The following is a 20,769-nucleotide window of genomic DNA, read 5'->3' on the forward strand; positions in this document are numbered from 1 at the left end:
AAATAAATCTAATCGAAAAAAAAAGTTGACCGACACTGTCAAAGCTGCTACATTTTGTGCCCCACATTTTTCCTTTCATCAATAAATGTGTATATAAATTATCAATATAAAAGTTGATTCTCATTTTTTAATTATTGGGATAATTGAAACTTATGAAGTTTTTGATTGGATTGAAGAGGATTCTAAGGATTTTTTAAGTTGGGTCTTTTGTGTTCTTTTTATAGGGATCTGGAGGATGGGGCGTGTAAAAGGGATTGGGCATCGGATATTAAAATCATATTTCAGATTTTCTTAATTCTTATGTGCACTGAATGAATGTGCATTATTTAGGCTTTTTTTTTTTTGGCTCGATGGCTACTTTCAGAGGCAAATCTATTTGAACCAATGTGAGGCTTGAATCTTTTTTTATTTTGTAATTTCTATCCTTGTTCTTGCTATTATTCTTGCTATTAGTTTGTTTACAGTCTATTATATATGCTTGTTTAAAGTGTTTTAAAGTGTGATAAAATGTTGAATTCCTTTTCATACTGTGAACCTTGATTGTTTTTTAAATTTTTTTTTTATTCATTGTGTTTCCTGTGGAATTTTAGATTTATCGATTATTAAATTATTCTTTGGGATGAAAGGAGGGTGTTTTTGCTATTTTTACATAAAATAACTGATTTTTAGTGTAGTTAAGAGTTGGAAATTCGCAGTTTGTGTTTTTTGAGTGTTTTTATTATGTAAATTGTATTAATAAATCCTAGACCCTAAATCATCCTTTATGAAATAATTTCTGCATCTTACATTAAGTTTATGAATAAAGCTTTTAAAAACCTGATTATTTCTGTTGCTATTACTTTTATCCTCCTATGTCTAGAAGTGAAGTTTTGAGTTGTTCTGCATGCTAACATCTTGTACAAGTTTGAAAATCTTGCAATCCTTTCATTTTAATTTTTTTCTCTTTGGATAATTGTTTCTTTAACATTATTTTTATATGCTTGAAGAATGAAGTTTTTGACCGAATGTTTTTGTTTTCTTACAACTTGCAAATGACAAATTTGTATTTTCTATAGAAACAATGCTGATGCTCCACTTGTTCATATATATATATATATATATTTTTATGGATAGGACCTGGACGAACTGATACAAGCATGTTCCCTGAGGTAAATAGTACATGGAAGGTATGCACAAGAGTTCTTTATTGTTAGAAGTAATATTCGTTTTTTCTTAGTTGATGTTGTATTCCTGTTCATTATTCTTTTCGGAGTTATGATTCTTACAGATCCCCTCCTCAAGATAGCATGATTTAATTTTAATGCCTGGAAATATTAGACTGATCGTGCAATATTTTGATTGTTATTTTTAATGTGCTTGTACTTTATATTTACTTTAGTCAGAGGAGTTTTAGATGGTGACGAAGAGATCCTTTGCGCGCCATTAACCATGGAACCATGCAAATTTTAATTTGTTCTACATTTTTTTGACTTTCATGCATAATATGTCTGCAAGTTTTCAATTAACCTGGTTGTTTCTAGTCTAGTATAGACTTGAAGGGAAAAATTATTGTTATCTTTGTTAGAAATTATTTAGTTTTTTTTTTTTTCCCTGTTATTTCCTATTTGTTGTATTTCCTACTTTTTGACTTTTCTTTTATCATGGAATAGTTATTAGGGAGGGATTTGGGTATCAGTTTTTTTCCTATTTTAGAATCATTGTATTACGCCTTTCAATAGCAAAAATATTTTACTCAATTCCCAAAACCTACTTGTTATCAAAGCCACGGATCTTACTCTAGCATCGAAACATTACCCTAGCCACTGGAACTTCCGTGCAAGCCTTCCCCTGTAGTTTTTCAGATGTCGGATTCCTTTCCTGCGGTCTCCCCCCTACAGGTTTTAGCCGTCGGTACCCTTTTCTGCAGGCTCTCCCGCCACCGATCGTTCCATTGTTGGCTGTCACACTGCAGGCCAGATCTCCTTCCAAGGCCATTGAAACTCCCTTCTGCAGCCATTTCTCTCCCTTGCATGCCCTCCCTCCGTCGGACCTCCCTTCTGCCAGCTGGAATCTTCCCGTACAGGCCCTATTTTGTTGTCAGTTGCATAAGAGTATCTACGCCTATGTCTCAGCACCCAAACCTCACCTTTGGCTTTGTCAAAGTTATGGTGGATTCATCCATTTCCGAGCTTTCATTCGATGTTGTCTTTGAGTTCACTGGAGGATTGACACCTACCTCAATCTCTCCGTAGATCAGAGGACATAACAATTCTATGAATTTCTTGATTAGCACTCACAAAATCAACGGCTCGAATTTCCTCCAATGGTCTCAAGCTATTTTGATGTTCGTCAAAGGTCGGGGTAAACTCGGACACCTTATAGTTACGATTCTTGTACCTCCAAAGACTACTCAACATATGCAACATGAAAAGTGGAGAACTTCATAGTTATGTCATAGCTGATTAATTCCATGGAGATCTTGGTTGATCGTTCGTACCTGTTTCTTCCGTCTGTCAGTGCCCTCTGGACCACCGTTCAACATACGTACTCGGATGTAGAGAATATTAGACAACTCTATGAAGTTTCTAATAAGATCTATGAGACAAATTAGGGATGAAAGATAGTGACACAGTAATATAACTTGGTTGCCTTATGGATGGAATGTGACATCTACTATGACTACAAGTGGGACTCTCCCGTGGATCTTTCCTTCTTCCAAAAAATTCTGGAAAAAGGATCATGTGTTCCAATTTCTGGCCGGCCTGAACAAGGATCTCGACGAAGCCCGCTGCAGTATTCTAGGTTGTGATCCTCTTCCTTCAACCCGAGAGGTCCTCCGCGAAGAAAGCTGGAGATTTGTTATGCTCGACAACTCCATTAATTCAACCGAGCCTTCAACCTTGGTTCCCCACACTTTGCCACTATATCGCGCTCCAATCATGGTGCTCCACACTCCACATATGATTTTTGTTATAAATCCTACCATACCCATGATAAATATTGGAAGCTTCACGGCAGGCCAACAAATAATTCTACAAACAAATCTTCCGCTACTAAAGGTTTCACTATAACCATAGAATCCACAACAATTCGGCCAGCCTCCACTCGGATCATCCCCGAACCATCAAACTCCATCAAAAGTCATATGAAACACTTTATTAAGCTGTTTGGATCTAGTTAGTTCTCCTCCGACTCGTCGACCTCTTATGTTGTCAAGGTAACATTTCAAAGACATTCACTGGTTTTGTTTCTTCTAGTCCGTGGATTATTGATTCAGGTGCCACGAACCACATGACTCGATGCTCTCAATTCTTCTTGCTCTAGGCAAGACTATTAAAATTGTCGACCGCTTATGTAATTTTATTGCAGGTCAGTTGTACTTATAGCCAGGTTGACTCTGGAATACATGTTACACGTACATTTGTTAAGCTTAACATCTTATTGGTCAGTATGTTGACATATGACATTGATTGCGTTGTTCATTTTTTTCCTGATGTTTGTGTCTTTCAAGATCATTGTTCAGAGAAGATGATTGAAACTACTACGCTGATAGTTGGGCTCTACTTCTTCTAAAAAAATGGCTTTGATGACGTGAACACTCAATCTCATAGTTATAATTTTTCCCTCTCTACTGTTTGTCTAATTATGCTTTTATATTGTCCCTGGGGCATCCTAATTTTCACTATTCAAAACAATTTTACCCTCCGATGTTTTTTTAATAAAAATTCATTTATTTTTAAATGTGAATTTTGTCATTTTGCTAAGCATCATCAAGTACCATATCCACCCCATCGTTATCCTCCATCCTCTCCATTTTCACCAATTCATAGTGATTTATAGGGACATTCTCTAATTGCAAGTACATCAATTGACGGTAGTTCCTTACTCTAATTGATGACCACACTTGGATGACTTGAGAATATATATTAAATGACAAATTTGAAGCTACAGTCATCTTAAAAAAATTTTCACTCTTTCATCTTGATCCAATTCAAAATCTCTTTTGATGTCTTTCGGACCAACAATGGTCGTGACTACTTCAACTCTATATTGAGAGAATTCTTGGTGAAGAAGGACATCTACCTTCATAGCTTCTGTATGGATTTCTCTCAACAAAATGGGATAGTCGAGCAAATAAACCGATGTATTCTCAAAGTGGCTCGTTTCATTATGTTTCTAACTAATGTCCCTAAACATTTTTGGGATGCCGCCGTCTTTATCGCCACCTATCTTATTAACAGAGTTTCAAACAAAATCCACAACTTTCAGACCCCGTTATCCATTTTGATGTCGTGTTTTCCTACCAATCAGTTCTTCTCCACATTTGATACCAAAATATTTGAGTGCACGGTCTTTGTTCGAAACACAACTCCGACTCGAAATAAACATGATCTTCGCTCAATTAAATGTGTTTCCTCTGCTATTCAACTACTTAAACAGGCTATCGATATTTTAATTCTACCACTAGTAAAATCTATTTGTGCGTCGATGTCTCCTTTTTTGAAAATATCTCTTACTTTCCTAACACTACCTCAAGTGAGGGGAGCTAGATTTTCTAGACATTGTTCCTTTTCCAATTCCGTTGGATATTCTACAACCATTGTGTCCATTTTTTTAAATCTCAATCCCACTGGTTCTGAGACCAATCAGACCAAAATCACCTTCATCCACTCTCTGTATCCATACTCAGCGTACCAAACCCTCACCTGAGACTCATCTCAATGCCCCTACACTCGAGCCCGCTGCGCTGCTGCAGGTCTTAGAATTTGCTCCGGCTGACATCCCTAAAACGATGCTCTCTCAACCTATAGGGATCATTTTTGTTCTGAATGAGGAGTTGAATTCTCCCATTGAGGTACGCAAACATGCATGCAGCCTTTATCTCATGGCAAAATACATCTCATTTGATAGCTTATCTCTAACCTACGAAGCATTTGTCACTTCCTTGACGGATCGTTGTCTCCTATCTACTATTAAAGCAACATTGGTTGACCTGTCCTGGAAGATTGAAATCATAGATGAGATGAGAATGCTCTTCGACGCAACCCTACTATAGATGTTGTTAATCTTTCTCTAGAAAGAAAGTAGTTGGTTGCAGGTGGATTCTCAACATCAAATTTAACTCTGATGGATCCTTTGAATGCAACAAGGCGTAGTTGGTCGCCAAAGACTATTTACAAACTTATGAAGTTGATTATAAAGAGACAATTGCTTCGGTAGCTAAACTAAATATCATACGAGTTCTGTTATTCCTTACCATGAATCCGGATTGGATCTTACTCCAACTGGATGTCAGGAATGTTTTCCTTAATGGCGTTCTTGTAGAGGTGTATATGCCTCTCTCGTTAGGCTTTGACTCAACCTCTTCCCATGGACAAGTGTGTCGACTGTGGAACTCTATTTGTGGATTGAAAGAATCCCCCCAACCGTGGTTCAACTAGTTTACACAAGTTGTTGTAAGCCATGATTTCTCTCAATCCCAATCTGATCACACGATGTTCTTCCGCCACTCATCTGATGATAGTAATATCATCCTCATCATCTATGTCGTGACATCTTCCTCATATGTAATGATCTGTCGGCCTTTGAGTTTCTCAAAGGTATCCTCGCCGCATCTTTTGAGATGGACTTAGGTTCTCTCTGATATTTCCTAGATGTGGAAGTAGCGCAGTCCTCTTGGGGCATTAGCCTTTCCCAACACAAATATGTGTTAGATTTACTAACTGAGGTAAAGCTATTTCTTTGCAAACTGGTAGTTGTTCCAGTGGATCCCAATGAGAAATTGGTAGATGTTCCCAATATCTTTCCGGTTAACAAAACAAATTACTACTCCTAGTGGAGAAACTCATTTATCTAGTCCACACGAGCTTAGACATTTGTTATGCCATTGGTATTGTTAGTTATTCTATGCATGATCTCAAAGAGCTCCATCTCACCACTGTCAATCGGATCCTCCGCTACTTAAATACACTAGGTTCAGGTTTGTTGTTCTCTCGTAACACATCTCTCTCCATTGTAATTTATACGGATGCCCATTGGGTCAATAAAGCCGAGTTTCATTTTGTCTCTTAGGGGTATGTGAAGCCTTTTGATCACGCATCATGCTCCGCGAGTTATGTTTGCTGGTCTTCGTTCTTCTGCAGTTGTTTTGTGTCAATAAAGCCGCCATCAGCATATGGAGATTGATCATCACTTTATCAAGGAGAAACTTGATTCAGAGGAAATATTTGTTAATTTGTTTCCATCCATAGGCCAACTTGCAGATATTCTTACAAAGAGTTTTTCTCGACCGTTGTTTGATTATTTCAAATACAAGTTGAACATGATTGACATCTATGCTTCAACTTGAGGGGGGGGGGTGTTAGTAATTATTTAGTTTCCCTTCTGGTTATTTTCTATTTGTTGTATTCCCAATTTATGACTTTCCTTTTATCATGGAGTGGTTATTAGGGAGAGATTTGTGTATATATTTTTCCTGTTTTAATCGTTGTGCCCTGTATTTATACCTTTTCAATAGCAATAATATTATCCTGCTTAATTCCCAAAACCTACAATCTGATTATCCAAGAACAAAAATTTATACACCCAATTGTTGATTCATTCCAGAAGCAAATGTTAGACTTGAAATTTCTTAATTTTTAACCCTAACGACTTTCGTAGGCTACAACAAACTCTTGATGCCGAACTTTGTATATGAAAGTGTCCTAAACTTACAAAAAACAAATAGCCTTTAATTGAAAATCTTACCCTAATGTTGATGATAAAAATTAGATCCCTTCATCTTGCATTCTATGACTTGCTCCTACGAGAATATAAAGGAAATCATACATCAAAATAAATTATCATTTATTGCTCTGGGAGCTCCATCCACTCCTCAATGCTGCTCGAGAGGAAGTTTAGGGTAAACCTCTTCGTTGTTACCCAGATAGATGTTTTGGGTCCATCTTCTTCTCTACTACCAAGAAAATGTTCATATTACAAAAAAAAAAACAAAAAAAAAAAATGCTAATAGTACATATAAAAACCTCGTTCTATCAAATGTCATATATGTATATATATATATATATATATAGAAGCATATATATATATATATATAATGTTTTTGATAAATGAAACAAAAATCAATTTTCAGGGGTAAGATTCTTTAAAAAAATTAATTACCTAGCTCTTTCGTGCCTCTCACTAGCTCCATAAATTGTTCAAACTTTGCCTCAACACAATGAACTCACTGTAGATATTGTTCTTTTATGGCGCTCACACTATCTCACTGAAATGTTTCGTCGGGAAGATTCAATGTTCCTTGGACGGTCGCACTTACCTCACTGCTTGAAAGTCTTCGTTGTCGGATGGTCCTCACTGGTCGACAGTTTGTTGCTCAGCTCACCTCGCCTTCTCTAACAATGCTCGTCATGCTTGTCTCTTCATGTAGGCCCCACTATCCCTTCTCCATCACTATTGCCCTGAAATACTTCCTCAGGAAGCTTCAACTCCCCTCAAATGCTCATGTTTGCTTTCACTACTCGAAGCTGCTCAATAGTCCTTGCTGCTCGGCTCACCTTGTTTCTAGTCACACTCATCCTAGTCGCCTCGTCTTGTGGGCCTTGTCGTTTCCTCTCGATCATGCAAAGACCTACAATTTTTTGTGATATGTATGTAAATCTCCTGCACTAAAAATATTAAAAATCCAAAATGTCTTTCGAATCGTAGCTTCGTTAATTCTAACCCTAATTTTGACTTACTGGTTTGTGGAACTATTTAAGCCCCTCTTAAAATAGTTTGAGACTATTTTTACACATTTCAAAATCCAGGGGCTAATATGGTCTTCTTAAATGCTTAAGCTACTTTTTTGTCACTTATCTTTATATGAAAAATCATGTACAAATTGAATTTTTATTTTTATATGAAAAATTAAATACTAATTAAAATCTTTAGCTTGTTAAATTAATATAAACAAGTTGAGTATAAATCATGTATTATCATTAAAAAATTTAAACATATTCAAGCTTGAACATATATGTGAAAGCTCAACTCAAGCTCAAATTGACTGAACTTTTGATTTGACCAAACCAAGGTCAATCCATTACATACTCGACTTGACTTAGCTCGATTAAAACCCCCATTGATACTAATTAGACTCTATAGATGTTATGGCTCAAAACCTTTCAATATTAACAATTTGAAACCTTTGGTCTGACAATATAATTTTAGTCGGGCTTACTTTTCATCATTCTAACCATTCCCCATCACTTAAACTTAAGCCTAAAAATTTAGCTTAAGAAATCTCTTTAATTGAGAATGCTCTCTCATGAGTAGGATGCATAATTATTATAAGGTTTTAAACTCATGAAATGTTTCAAGCCAATATTTGAATAAATCTTGTTTTAATACTAAGAAAAATCTAGCTAAAACCCTAGTCTACCTCAAGAATAAAAACTATTTTGAAGTCCTTTCATTTTTGCCTATCAAGAAGGTTTGAATGAAGGGGTTTTCTTTTAGTTTACACACACTCACATTATGTTTTAACTCCTTTGCAGTTTAAGGGATGGAGAAAAGCTTCTCAGAGAGTGGAATTTGGAGATTGACAATGTAACATAGATATAAGAGAGTTTTAGAAAAATGGAAGAGCTTAATTAGGGAGGCAATTGCCCGTGGTTAGAGTGTCAAAATAGGAAAGAGATAAGACTAATGTGTTTAAGGCTCAATTTTTATGAGTGTGCATTTATGAATGATGAGAGATGCGCATAGTGGACACATATTTCAGTGCAGGAGCAAGAGTTGGTGAGGCTTACAAGAGTTGTTGGGATTTGTAAGAAATTTTGATGTGTATTAGCGAGTAAAGAGTTAGTAGGTTGACGGATAATACCTTCAAAGCAAGAGTGCAATGAGGGTGAGGAACACGTGCATTGTGCTAAGAGACAAATGTGTGTCTTTTGATCTGAGTTTGCAATGTGAAGTTCACGTGTGTGAATTTTTGGCTTTTGTTTTTTATTTAGGCGCAATCATGATCTTGTTTGTAACGTGTGTGCGCGCGCACGCATGTGCTTGTGCATGTATATATTAAACCGCTTTTTCGCTCGTACAATATAACATTTCTCGAACCTCATAACTACCTAGCTGGCATTTTCTTAAAAAACATAAATAGTTAATATGAAGGAATAAATAATGTACTGAAACCAATTCTTGATGTGATATTTTGATGAGAATAAATGCATTATTTTTCATCATCTTCACTATCACTTCCGTGTGCAATATTTTTCTAGTTATATGTCTTTTCTTATGACTTTATGACTGTGCTCAAGCTTATTAGCAGTATTGCACCAAGTTCAATATTGCTGCATGTACTCTTTTACCTTCACACTCTGGTCTTTAGTGAAGCAATCCATACGCTACTGTAACTAATTATAATCTCTTTATCTGAGGCCAAGCCTTAGGTTTAGTGAAGCGGTTTTCTTATTTGTTCTCTTGGAATTGAATGTAACATTGTGTAGGTCTTTTTGTAACTTTATCCAAATTTGATGCTAGTTTATTGTGGTTTTTTCGGAACTATATTTTCATTTACATCTAGGGTCGTCAATATTTGGCTTGCAACCACTATTTAATCTGAAATCAACACAAAAAATTTATGTTCCGATCAACTTGAGTATTTATGGATCTAGGTCATCTCTATAGTTTGATAGCTAAATGAGTTTCAAGTTGGGGTTTTATTGAATCATAAACCTACTAATGATCTAACAATCCCTTTGACATAGATTCAATATGGCACTTCCCTATATGCTAGAAATTTCTGCTTCCTTGACTCCAAGTTTCTCCCCTTTTGTTTTGTAGCCATTTTAGAACTCTCTCTCTCTCTTTTTGTAATATAATTAGAACTCTCTCCCCTATGCCTAACTTACTTCTTTACTTCATGCTAACTTTTTCCTCTCTCTCTACCCTTATAATAATAACTGGAATTTAGCTTGCATGTTTGAATGGGAGCTTTATGGAGGTTTGTTGCTTTGTTTGAATGGCACCTGAATGCTATTGGTAGTGTTACTATCAGAAGTGCTTGCGAGGTGCTTTACTTGTGGGGAATGTCCTAAACACAAATACTTTGTTTCTGAATATATGATTTTTAGACTTTCACTAGTACTGATGGTTTTATTTTCTCGACTGGCTACTTTTTTTTGTAGTGATTAGCATTTGCAGGAGGGAATTCTGGAATTTGATTATGTGCCACCTATCTGTTTTTGTTGAATGGGAATCGAAAGGTTATTTTAAGCACCACTCTCAATAGTACTTTTGTCATTAATATGCCAGTTAGTTTTAAGAAATGAATCTAATTTAAAATGAAGGGTTACATGGTATGTGATTTTTTTACCACAAGTGTTGTGCTTGTATTATCAGTTTGTTTGTTCAGAATGATTTGACAGTGAAGATGATTATATTTCGAAGATTTGTGAAAGAATCTTCAACATAAAATAAAATGGATAATGGTGTTAAAAATGATTGAGGCCAGATGTATGTGCTTGATAAAGTATGTAACAAAATGGTTGCTTGATAGCACTGTTTTTGATTGGCAATCTTCAATTCATTTCAAATAATATGATTTAAAATACAGACATTGTGAATTATGTTGTGAGAGAGTTAAAACCATTTTGGCACATTTTTTTGCGAGGTTGCAGCTTTTTTTACAAAAAATGTCCCGCATCATATTTGAATTTGCTTGCTATCTTTACTACCTGTCTGATGTTGAAACATGGAGTTTATAGGCTGTGAAGATGTTTGCTAAGTTTGAATTCTTTGAACTTGTTTCAATATTAAATTAGCCATAACTCTTATTTTTTATCTTCCATATAAATTTAATTTCATTGTGTGGTGCTATAGGTGGATGAGTGGCTTTACACTTGGAGACAAAATGCGAAATGAATATATTCATGATAGGGTTGGTGTAGCTCCTGTGACGGTCAAAATTAGAGAAAGTCGTCTTAGATGGTTTAGTCACATTAAACGTCGACCATCTGATGATCCGATTAGGAGAGTAGATGTTTTAGATTCGACTTGTGTTAAGAAAGGCAGAGGTAAACCTAGGAAGACTTGGCCTTATTGTATTAAAAATGATCTTAATTTACTAGAACTAAATGAAAATATGACACTAAATAGGACACAGTGGAGAAAAAGGATTCATGTAGCTGACCCCCGTAGTGGGATTAAGGCTTTGTTGTTGTTTTTGTTGTTGTTGTGTGGTGCTATAGGAAGCTTTACGGTATGGCTGATATTGATGATTATGTTAAGGTGAAAGAAAATGTTTAAGAATTATACTATGGTAAATAAATTTTGAAGGCCCTTTGACTTCACTTACATTCATAGGGACCAACATCTCAAAGCATGGGAAATGCAAGGCACTCCAGTCTCAATTTAAAAAGTAGATAGCATTTTGATATGAATCGGAGCCAAAATAAAAAACAAATTGCAAGAATTTGGTGTGAACGAATTAGTGTTGTTTGATTAATACCAAAGTAAACTAATAAGATATAAGGGTAATCTACAATTCGAGAGGTAGATTGTCTCTCTACAAACTTTAGACACTGCTAAGAACAAGATGATAAAAGAATAAAACTACAGACAACAAAAACATAACTCAAACCCTTGGTTATTAGCCCCAACAAAACTCCAAAATACATTCGAACTTCCCCCCAAAACCCCCCATAATTTCCTATCCTCGCATGCGTGATTAATGGCTTAGCAGGCCCCACCCGAGAGCGGGAACTCTTCCAGCTGGGAACCCCTAGTTCTTACCCTCCAGCAAGATTGACTGGTTTGTTTACTCTGTTGGCTGGTCTAATTGGGTCGGCCAGGTCCAGACCGGTCCAGGAGGGACCAGTGTTTCAATACTCTCCTGTTAATGAAGCACCTTGTCCAATGGAAATTCCTTTTGGATCAATTCATAAGATTCCCTGATTGCTTTATAATATGGCAGATTTTTCATTTAATCAGCACTTTGCTCCACTTGCTTCTCGGTGCACCCCTTCTACCTTCAGAGGTTCCAAAACCACATCCTTATCCTCTGTCAGCGTCAAAGGTAGTGCAGACGAGATATGTGGTATTCGATAACACACCTCAGTTGTGATACTTGAAATACTGGATGTAATTATGAGGATAGTGATAACTTCAAACGGTATGCCACTATCCCAATGTGTGTCACATTCTCATAAGGTCCAAAATATCATGGGGAAGCTTATCGCTCCTTTTGGTCAGTTTCTTCTGTTAGTAGGATCTCAGCTTCAAGTGAACCATGTCCTCGGGCTCAAATTGTACCTCGCTTCTATATCCATCAACTTTCCTCTTTATGATATGTTGGGCCCTTAATAGATGTCCCTTGAGCTCTTCCAATATTTTGTTCCTCTCCGTCAATGATTGGTCTACATTCGATAATGATGTAGTGCTATGTCTGTAGTGTATCAGGTGAGGTTGATCCTGCTCATACGAAATCCCTAAAGGATTAGTAATGTGTTGAAGTATGGTTTGAATTGTTGTATCAGTACTTCGCCCAAGCAATCCATCTTACCCAAAGCTTCGACATATCTGATACAAAATAACGCATGTATGTCTTCACACTTATGTTGACCACCTTTGTATGGCCATCTGTCTAGGGTGATACATTGTACTCTTTCGAATTATCCCTTGTAATTTGAACAGTTCCTTTCAGAAATGATTGAAGAACACCTTATTTTTATCCGATACAATGGATTCTGAAACACCATGCAAACGAACCACTTCCAGTATGAACAAAGTAACGATTGAGACAACAGTGTAAGGGTATCACAGCAAAATGAAGTAGCATACTTGCTCAAGCAATTTACTATCACCAATATCGTAGTAAATTCCTCTGATCATGGTAACTTCTCTATATAATCCATCATCGCCTCCTCCAAAACCTTTGGTAAAGCTACGGATTGTTGTAACTCTCTTGGTGCCATAGTCAAATACTTGTGTTGCTGGCTCACATTGCATCTCTCTACCATGTCCTCTACATCTTTAAGCATCCCCACCCAATATAGCTTTGCTGATAATCGACTGTATGCCTTCTATACCCTTGCGTGCCCCCTAATCTCGCTATCATGAAACTACTGCAACAGTTTGGGGATGTATTATGATGCTATCGACGACACCAAACAACCCTGGTAGAGTAGTTGTTGTCCCCACAATGCGTATCCTGGATGATTTTTTGGATCCTAGAGCAACTATACCTTGATCTTCCTCAGCTCCTCATCATGTTCCATTTTTTGCCTCAATTCTTCCCAATCTAGGGCCATGGGTATTTATAAGGCTATTCGTTGGGGCTTCACCTTCCTCGATAATACATTCGAGGTTTTGTTCTCCATCCCTTGAGCTATACTTGATCTTAAAATCATATCCAAGTAACTTGGATACACTTTTGGTTCTCCTTAGTCACTATTCTCTACTCCAGCAAATACTTAAAGTTCTTTTGATATGCTTTGACTATAAAGTGTCGCTCCAACGGATAGGGAAGCCACTTCTGAATGGCCATGATAATAGCTATCAACTCCGGCTCATACACGAACTTGAACCTTACCCTGGCCATGATCACCTGACTGAAATAGACGATAGGCCATTGATCCTATATGAACACTACCCCTAATCCATATCCTGACACATCTATTTCCACCACAAATGGCCTCCTGATGTTTGGAAGTGCTAGTACTGGCACGCTGGTCATGGACCTCTTCAACTGTTCGAAGGCCTATGTCTTTGTTTTCCCGCACTTAAAATTGTCTTTCTTCAACTATTTCTTCAGCGACCATGCAATTGTGTCATACCCTCAAGAATTTTCGGTAGTACCCAGTGTGACCTAAGAATTTTCTCATCTACTTCAAGCTCTTAGGCAAAGGCTAGTCCAACATAGCCTCAATCTTGGACTAATCCACTGTTACCCCAGCTTTAGTCACCACATGTCCTAGGTATTCCACCTGTGTCTGTGCAAAGGAGTTTTTCTTTAGGTTGGCACACATCTAATATTCTCCCAAAGTCTCAAGTACTGTTCTCAGGTGTCCCGTATGCTCCATCTCCATACAACTCGTTATTTTGTGCACATCAACTGGATTCATCATGATCTATGGTATTCTGACTTCATATTGATCTTCGAGAAGATGGCTGCTTCGTAAAGTTTATCTAACAACTCATCAATCACTGGAATAGGAAACATATCCAATACAGTTTTTTTGTCCAGTCTTGTAGTCCACCCAAAATCTGCAGCTACCACTATTTCTTCATCAATAAAACTATACTGAAGAAGTGGCTCATAGTGGACCTTATAATCCCTGCTTCAAGCATCTTCCATATCAACACCTCTATCTCATCCTTCTTGATTTGAGGGTATCAGTATGTTATGACACTGATGGGCGAAGCACTTCCCTTCAATGTAATGACATGTCCATGCTCCTTTGATGGTATTAATCCGCTAGGTTGTTGAAAGATGTCAAAAAACTACTACAAAAGTTGTTGAACACACTTCGGAAACTCTACTGACTCGGTATCGCGGATCTCCTTTATACTCTGCAACTCCAGCAAATAGGCTAACCCTGTTCTCCGTATAATCTTGACCACCCCTATATCATCTTGACCGTGGTTTTGGATGAAACCATGGTTTTGAACAAGCTAGCACCTCTTTTCAGCATCACATTCCTCCCCTCCACCCTAATCTCCATACTCAGAGATTTCCAATCCATGTTCGTCTCTTTGATAGTCTGTAGCCACTTCATTCTCAGAATTGCATCAGTACTTATTAAGTTCAAGGAAAGGAAGTCCTCTACACATGTACGCTTTGTAGTGTCAAAATCAATTCCCTACAAATTATCCAGCTTTTCTCCACCTTTCCTTTCTCCATAATGACTCGAAACCTTCCCGTATCTACCAACTTGAACCCCAAGTGGTTCACCGCCATTCCACAACCCAATTTAAGATGAAGTTATGAGTGGTCTCATTATCCACCAACACCATTATAGGCTGCTCTTTGATCTGTCTCCTCACCTTCATAGTTTGATTTGTTCATAGTGTGATTTGGAGTAAATCCCGCCACTTCTTCCTCCAAATCATCACTATCTAGCGCCGCCCCATCACAAACTATAAGGACTTGAAGTATGTGATCATTGTATTGGTGGCCCGGTACATACTTCTCATCACATCAGAAACATAATACTTTTGTTTTTTGTCCTGCACTTCTGCCTCTGTGAGACGCTTAATGTTGGCCCTTGTACAAGCTCCCATATTCCTCTCCTTTGGTGTCTTCTTTTGAAATGTCATCATCTTGGTCCTTGGTGTCATGATTGTCAAGGTACTCCTGTGAAATCCTCCCATGGTGTTGCTTTTGTTGGCCATCTCCATCCAATTCTCATCTTCTACTACCTGGGCTAGCTCCATCGTATCTTCTAGTCCCCCCGGTCTCAACAGTTGGAGTGCTAAACGTATGTCGAATTCGAGAGCTTGAAATTCCCCTTCAATACTGTTTTAGAAATTCCCCTCAGTTGGAGTGCTAAACGTATGTTCCAACAAGCAATCCTTAAGCTCCTCTCTCAAGTGGATCAAATATCTAGCCTCTCTCTCCACTGAAACCATGCTAGGTATTTTTCCTCCAAACATAACCCCACATCCATGAGCTTCTCCTCCCTATTTAGCCCATTCACCATGAAATATCCCTTCACCTGATACATCGACCCACGTGCATATTTCCCCTCGAAAATCGACATCTTCAATTTCTTAAACCTAGCATCTTTACCTAACTTCCTCTTCGTCTTTCTCCGATATTTTCCCCCATGTATCTAAGCTAAAACTCCCACATTCGATCATAGTCGTACCCCATCCCAGGTTCTCTCCGTACTTATTCATGCTACTCCATAACCCTTACATAACCCGTCCTCAGGTTTCGGTCCAATCTTCTCTATCGAAATCTCTAATCCACTCCCAATTGAAGCCCTACGAGGGGTTTCTTGATGGTGGATACTTTCTTCATGTTCCTTTGTTTCGATCGATCTCTTTCTCTTTTGATTTAGTCAAGGATTTTTCGATCAACTTTTGTTTAGGGTTTTCAAATTGAACCACTGGCGAGATCTTGAATTGCGTTCAATAAGTCTCCTCCTCATCTCCTCCAAGCTCTCGAATTGGTTTTCAATAGAGGACAACATTTCTTCTATGTTTGAGAACCTTTCCTTGATCCCGGATTTAAGTTACCTTTCTTCTTCTAATCTCTCTTCCAAATCAAATGACATTCCATGTTATCATTCTCCAAGATTTTCTCTTACACCAATTTGATACGAATCAACACCAAAATCAATGAACAAATTGCAAGAATTCGGTGGGAAAATCCCAAATTAGGACTAATTGTTTAATACCAATGCGAACAAACAAGATACAAGGGTAATCTATAATTTGAGAAGTAGATCGCCTCTCCACAAATTCTAGATGTTGTTAGGAAACAAGACTACAAAAGAAAAAAAAAATTTGATAATAACAAGAACATAACCCAAACTCTAGTTGATTAGCCCTAATAAAATACCTCTAAAATACATTCAAACTTTCCTCTAAAACACTTCTTATCTTCCTCTCCTCGCATATATGATTAGTGACTTAGCATGCCTCATCCGGGAGCTGTTATTCTTCCAAGCGAGACCCCTAGTTCCACCCCTCTCAGTAGGGGCGACCAGTCTGTTTGCTCTGCTGGCTAGTTAAACTGGCCTGGCCCGGTCCAGGAGGAACCAGTGTATCTTATTTCTTCAATTTACAGTTTATAACATCCATAGATTTTTTTATTCTATTAATATATGTGGTGGCATCTCTAAGGATTGTTAAAATAATATATCGAAGTTTTTTTTAGATGAAATGTAAATTAGAGTTTGAAATTTTTTTTTTATGATAAAATTTTAAATTGCAAAATTGTTTCAAAATAATTGAAGTGGTGAAGTGATTATGTTGTTGCTTCTATTTTCTCATGATGCAAATTGCATTTTAATATGAGCTACTATTTTTAATGTGCATATGGTAACTATGGAAGGGTATTTGGTTAATATTGGATATGATATGGTGCATCCAATGATTTATTCTAAGCATTGGATGCATGGAGATCAATATCAATTTGTTATTGTATGACTGTGCTTTGATGATTTTTGTTGACAGTCCTGTAAAAAGGATTATTCGTCGGTTTATTTGTAAAAAGATGTAACCTATTTAAGCTCATGTTATGAATGAGATAATTAGATTTTTTGTACAATTCTTTTCTATTTGGTATCAGAGCCGCCTGTCACAGACAAAAAGTCCCACATCGGCTAGGTGTAGGGCCGAAAAATAGTATTTAAGTTCTGGGCTTCCCACTACCCCTAAGAGCTCTTTTGGGAGGTGACAAGTGGTATCAGAGCAGATTACTGCCTGCCAGGTGTGTGGACTCTCCATGGTCCAGTGGGACCCTCGGTGAAGTCAATCCATGCGAGGGTGTCACGTGATTGGATTGGGTGAAGAATGTCACGGACAAAAAGTCCTACATCGGCTAGGTGTAGGGCCGAAAAATAATTTTTAAGTCCTGGGCTGCCCACCACTCCTAAGAACTCTTTTGAGAGGGGACACGCCGCTCCCCTCTACCGCTCCTGCTCGGATCTGCCGCTTTCCTCTGTTGCGCAGTTTAGATTTGCCGCTCGGATTCTGGAAGGGGTATCTTGGAGCTACATGAGGCGGCCATGACGGGAAGTAGCAAGGTATTGACGGGATTGCGGCGAGGCAAGGACGGAATTGTAGGAAGGCAAGGATGCGATCGCGACTTTAAGCATCGCGATTGGAGCTAACATGGAAGGCGAACGATGAGATTGCGACAATACATTCGCGATTAGAACGAACTGGGAAGGCAAAAGACGAGATTACGACAATAGTCACAATTTGGTTGGGCATATACACTCGAAGGATTGATCTGCTCTGTGTCAGCTAGTTTTGGATCCCGTGTGATTGAAGATGACAGGAGATGGAGATAGTGTGGGAAGCAAAGGAGTTGATCTTTTAGGAAGGATTGATCCTAAGGTTCGGAAGGCCTTGGCAGGGCTCATACAAGGAGCCAGTGTCGTGACAGGAACCGCGACTTCAACACGTACTTTGACGCAGGTGATGCTAGATCTCCCTCCTGTGTATCTCAAGCTTGATGGACCAGCCACATATATGAGCTGGTCACGTCGGACTGAGGCAACTTTAATTGGGAAGAGACTGGATAGATATCTGACCTAGGAAGAACCAAATAGTGATAGTGTTGAAAGAAATAAGTGGAGGACCACTCATACCCAAGTTTACACCTGGCTGCTCAACTCAATGGTTCTGTCAATTGCGTCGATGGCATTTGAAAGTTGAGGGACATCTAAGCGAAGCTAAAAAAGATTTATGTTTGGACTGAGAACCACATGAGGGTGTTTCATATTCAACGTGAAATAGAAGTTGTGGTCCAAAGTGAATCAATTCAAGAATACTACGTAGATTTGGAGAGGCTGTGGGTGGATCTTGATTACTTCTCACCGATGTCGAGCTGTAACGATCCAGAGTTCATGAAAGTGGAGATTTTTACACAGATGAGGACCATGCAGTTTCTAGCACATCTGAATCTAGTTTGATCAGGTGACTATTCCTACACTAGATTAGGCTATTGCGACAATGATACAGGAGGAAATTTGCATGAAGCTACACTCTAAGCTAAGTAGATTCTTGGGTACACGATCAACATTGGCTACTGCGAGCTTAGATATACTAGGTGTCTAGGAGAAGACTCACAAGTGCTACAACTGTGGTGAAGTTAGTCATTTGAGCATGGCTTCCCTGAAGCCTCCTAAGAGAGAGATAGGTGGGCGTGGACAAGTTAGAGGTCGTAGTCGTGGTTGTGGGGGTTGGAAAGGTGTAAGAGGGGGCTGTCGAGTAAATCTGATGGTACCAGAGGACAAATGAGGGACAAATAGTGTGATCTTTTAGTGAGGATCATTAGTGTCTGGAGCTGTTGAAGAGGAAGCAGAAAGTAGCAGGAGATGGAGATGATAATTTTTCCAATCCATAGACATCAAGGGGTAACATTGCCACTTGTGCTCACCTCAGGAAAGATATTGGTGACATGCTTTCTCTTGCCTCTATTTCCACCATAGGATCATATGGATCATAGATTTTGGTGCTTCTCGACACGTATTGCTAGAGGGTTCTCTTCATATACTCATCTAGTAGTACTAGAGAGTATACAGATTGTTGATAGTACAGCGCAGCCTGTAGTTGGTAAGGGTACAGTGAGATGTACCAATCATATGATTATTTCCAATATTTTGCATGCTCCTTTTCCAGTAAACCTCTTATCTATTAGTGTCATTATTCTCCGATTAAATTATATTGTTTCTTTTGATATTTCTCAGGTGATCTTCCAAGAGAATTGGACGGGTCGGACACTTGGGATTAGAACATAGCGGGTTCTGGTACTTGGACCGAGAGGGGATGGACTCAGCGCTAACATCCATGGTAGAAAGTGTTTTCGTAGGTGAATCTGGGAGGAACATGAAGGATGTGTTACTGTTACATCACAGACGTATGGGTCATTCTAGTTTGAGTTTATTGAGTTGGTGGTATCCATCTATGTATGAAAAGAAAAATACGAAGAAACTGGTGTGTGATGCTTGTGAGTTCGACAAGCTTACTTGGAAGCTCTTATGTCAGTTATTAGAATAGGAGTTTTGGTTTGTTTGATTTGATACAGTCTGATGTATGAGGACCTTGTCCTACTAGTTCTATGAATATTTATCGTTATTTTGTTTCTTTTATTGATTTTTTTTCTCGCATTACCTAGATATCCTTGATGAAACAGAAGAGTGAGATAGTTGCTTACTTTAAAGATTTTCAGAAGAAAAGTCGGACCCAATTTGGGGCAGTAGTGAAGGTATTGAGATCTTATAATGAGATAAAATATATCAACAAAACATTTGCGGACCACCTGTCATTCCAAGGGTTACAACATCAAATTATATGCCATTACACGCCAACATAGAATAAAGTAGTAGAAATGAAGCATCGACATCTTCTAGAGATAGCCCGGAGCATGATGACTACAATGAATGTCCCAAAGCACTTATGCAGTGTCAACAACCGCTCAATTGATTAACATGATGCCCTCAATAGTATTAGAGTGGAAGTCTCGTTATCAGATGTTGAAAGGAGATAATAGCGGGATCCTTCCTTTGAAGGATTTGGATATGTATGTTTTGTGAAAGACAACTGGTCATCTATATAAAGTGTGTTTGTGGGTTATTTTGTTACTCAGAAGCGTTATGTCTATTGGAGTTCAATTGAGAAGAGACTCTTTGTGGGTTAGATGTGTCATTTAGAGAGTTTGAATCATACCACACTTTGGAGGTGATCTCAATCTTCAATGACTCACCAGACACTAGAGATATGAGGCAAGAGAGAGTGAGTAGTAGTGATGAAGTGTGCAAGTAGGAGTAGGGGTGTAAATGAGCCGAACTCAAACGAGATCGTTTATATTTCGAGCTCAAAAAGTGTGTTCGTGTTCGGCTTGTTTGTTTAGCGACCACGAGTTGTCCCCAACAAAGATTCGTTTTGACAACCCTAATCACGTAGCCATAAAATATTAAAGATTGGGGCAAGATGTAAAAAAATTTTGTTTATATTAAAACATCATTTGAATCTCCTTTAATAATTTTTATTTTGTTTTCTCAATTAATACTTTCCATTGATTATAAATCTTTGTAGCCTTGTACTCAATTAAATTTATAAAATTACTAC

At 38.0% G+C, this 20,769-nt stretch overlaps 1 protein-coding gene across 2 annotated transcripts in view; it reads left to right on the forward strand.

Moving 5' to 3' along the window:
• The window catches only part of LOC110031800 (CBS domain-containing protein CBSX1, chloroplastic-like), a 51,129-nt gene that overhangs the window by 26,461 nt on the left and 3,899 nt on the right, over positions 1–20,769 (forward strand). For both annotated transcript variants that reach the window (XR_002294770.1, XM_020735197.1), the window contains exon 5: positions 1,114–1,166. Coding sequence is in view for 1 of the 2 variants with exons in the window: in XM_020735197.1 (XP_020590856.1) it covers positions 1,114–1,166 (53 nt within the window). In the remaining variant the exon portion in view is untranslated. The remainder of the gene's footprint in view (positions 1–1,113; positions 1,167–20,769) is intronic.

The sequence above is a fragment of the Phalaenopsis equestris genome, unplaced genomic scaffold, assembly GCF_001263595.1.
Source record: "Phalaenopsis equestris unplaced genomic scaffold, ASM126359v1 Scaffold000841, whole genome shotgun sequence".
In the NCBI taxonomy this organism is placed as follows: Eukaryota; Viridiplantae; Streptophyta; class Magnoliopsida; order Asparagales; family Orchidaceae; genus Phalaenopsis; species Phalaenopsis equestris.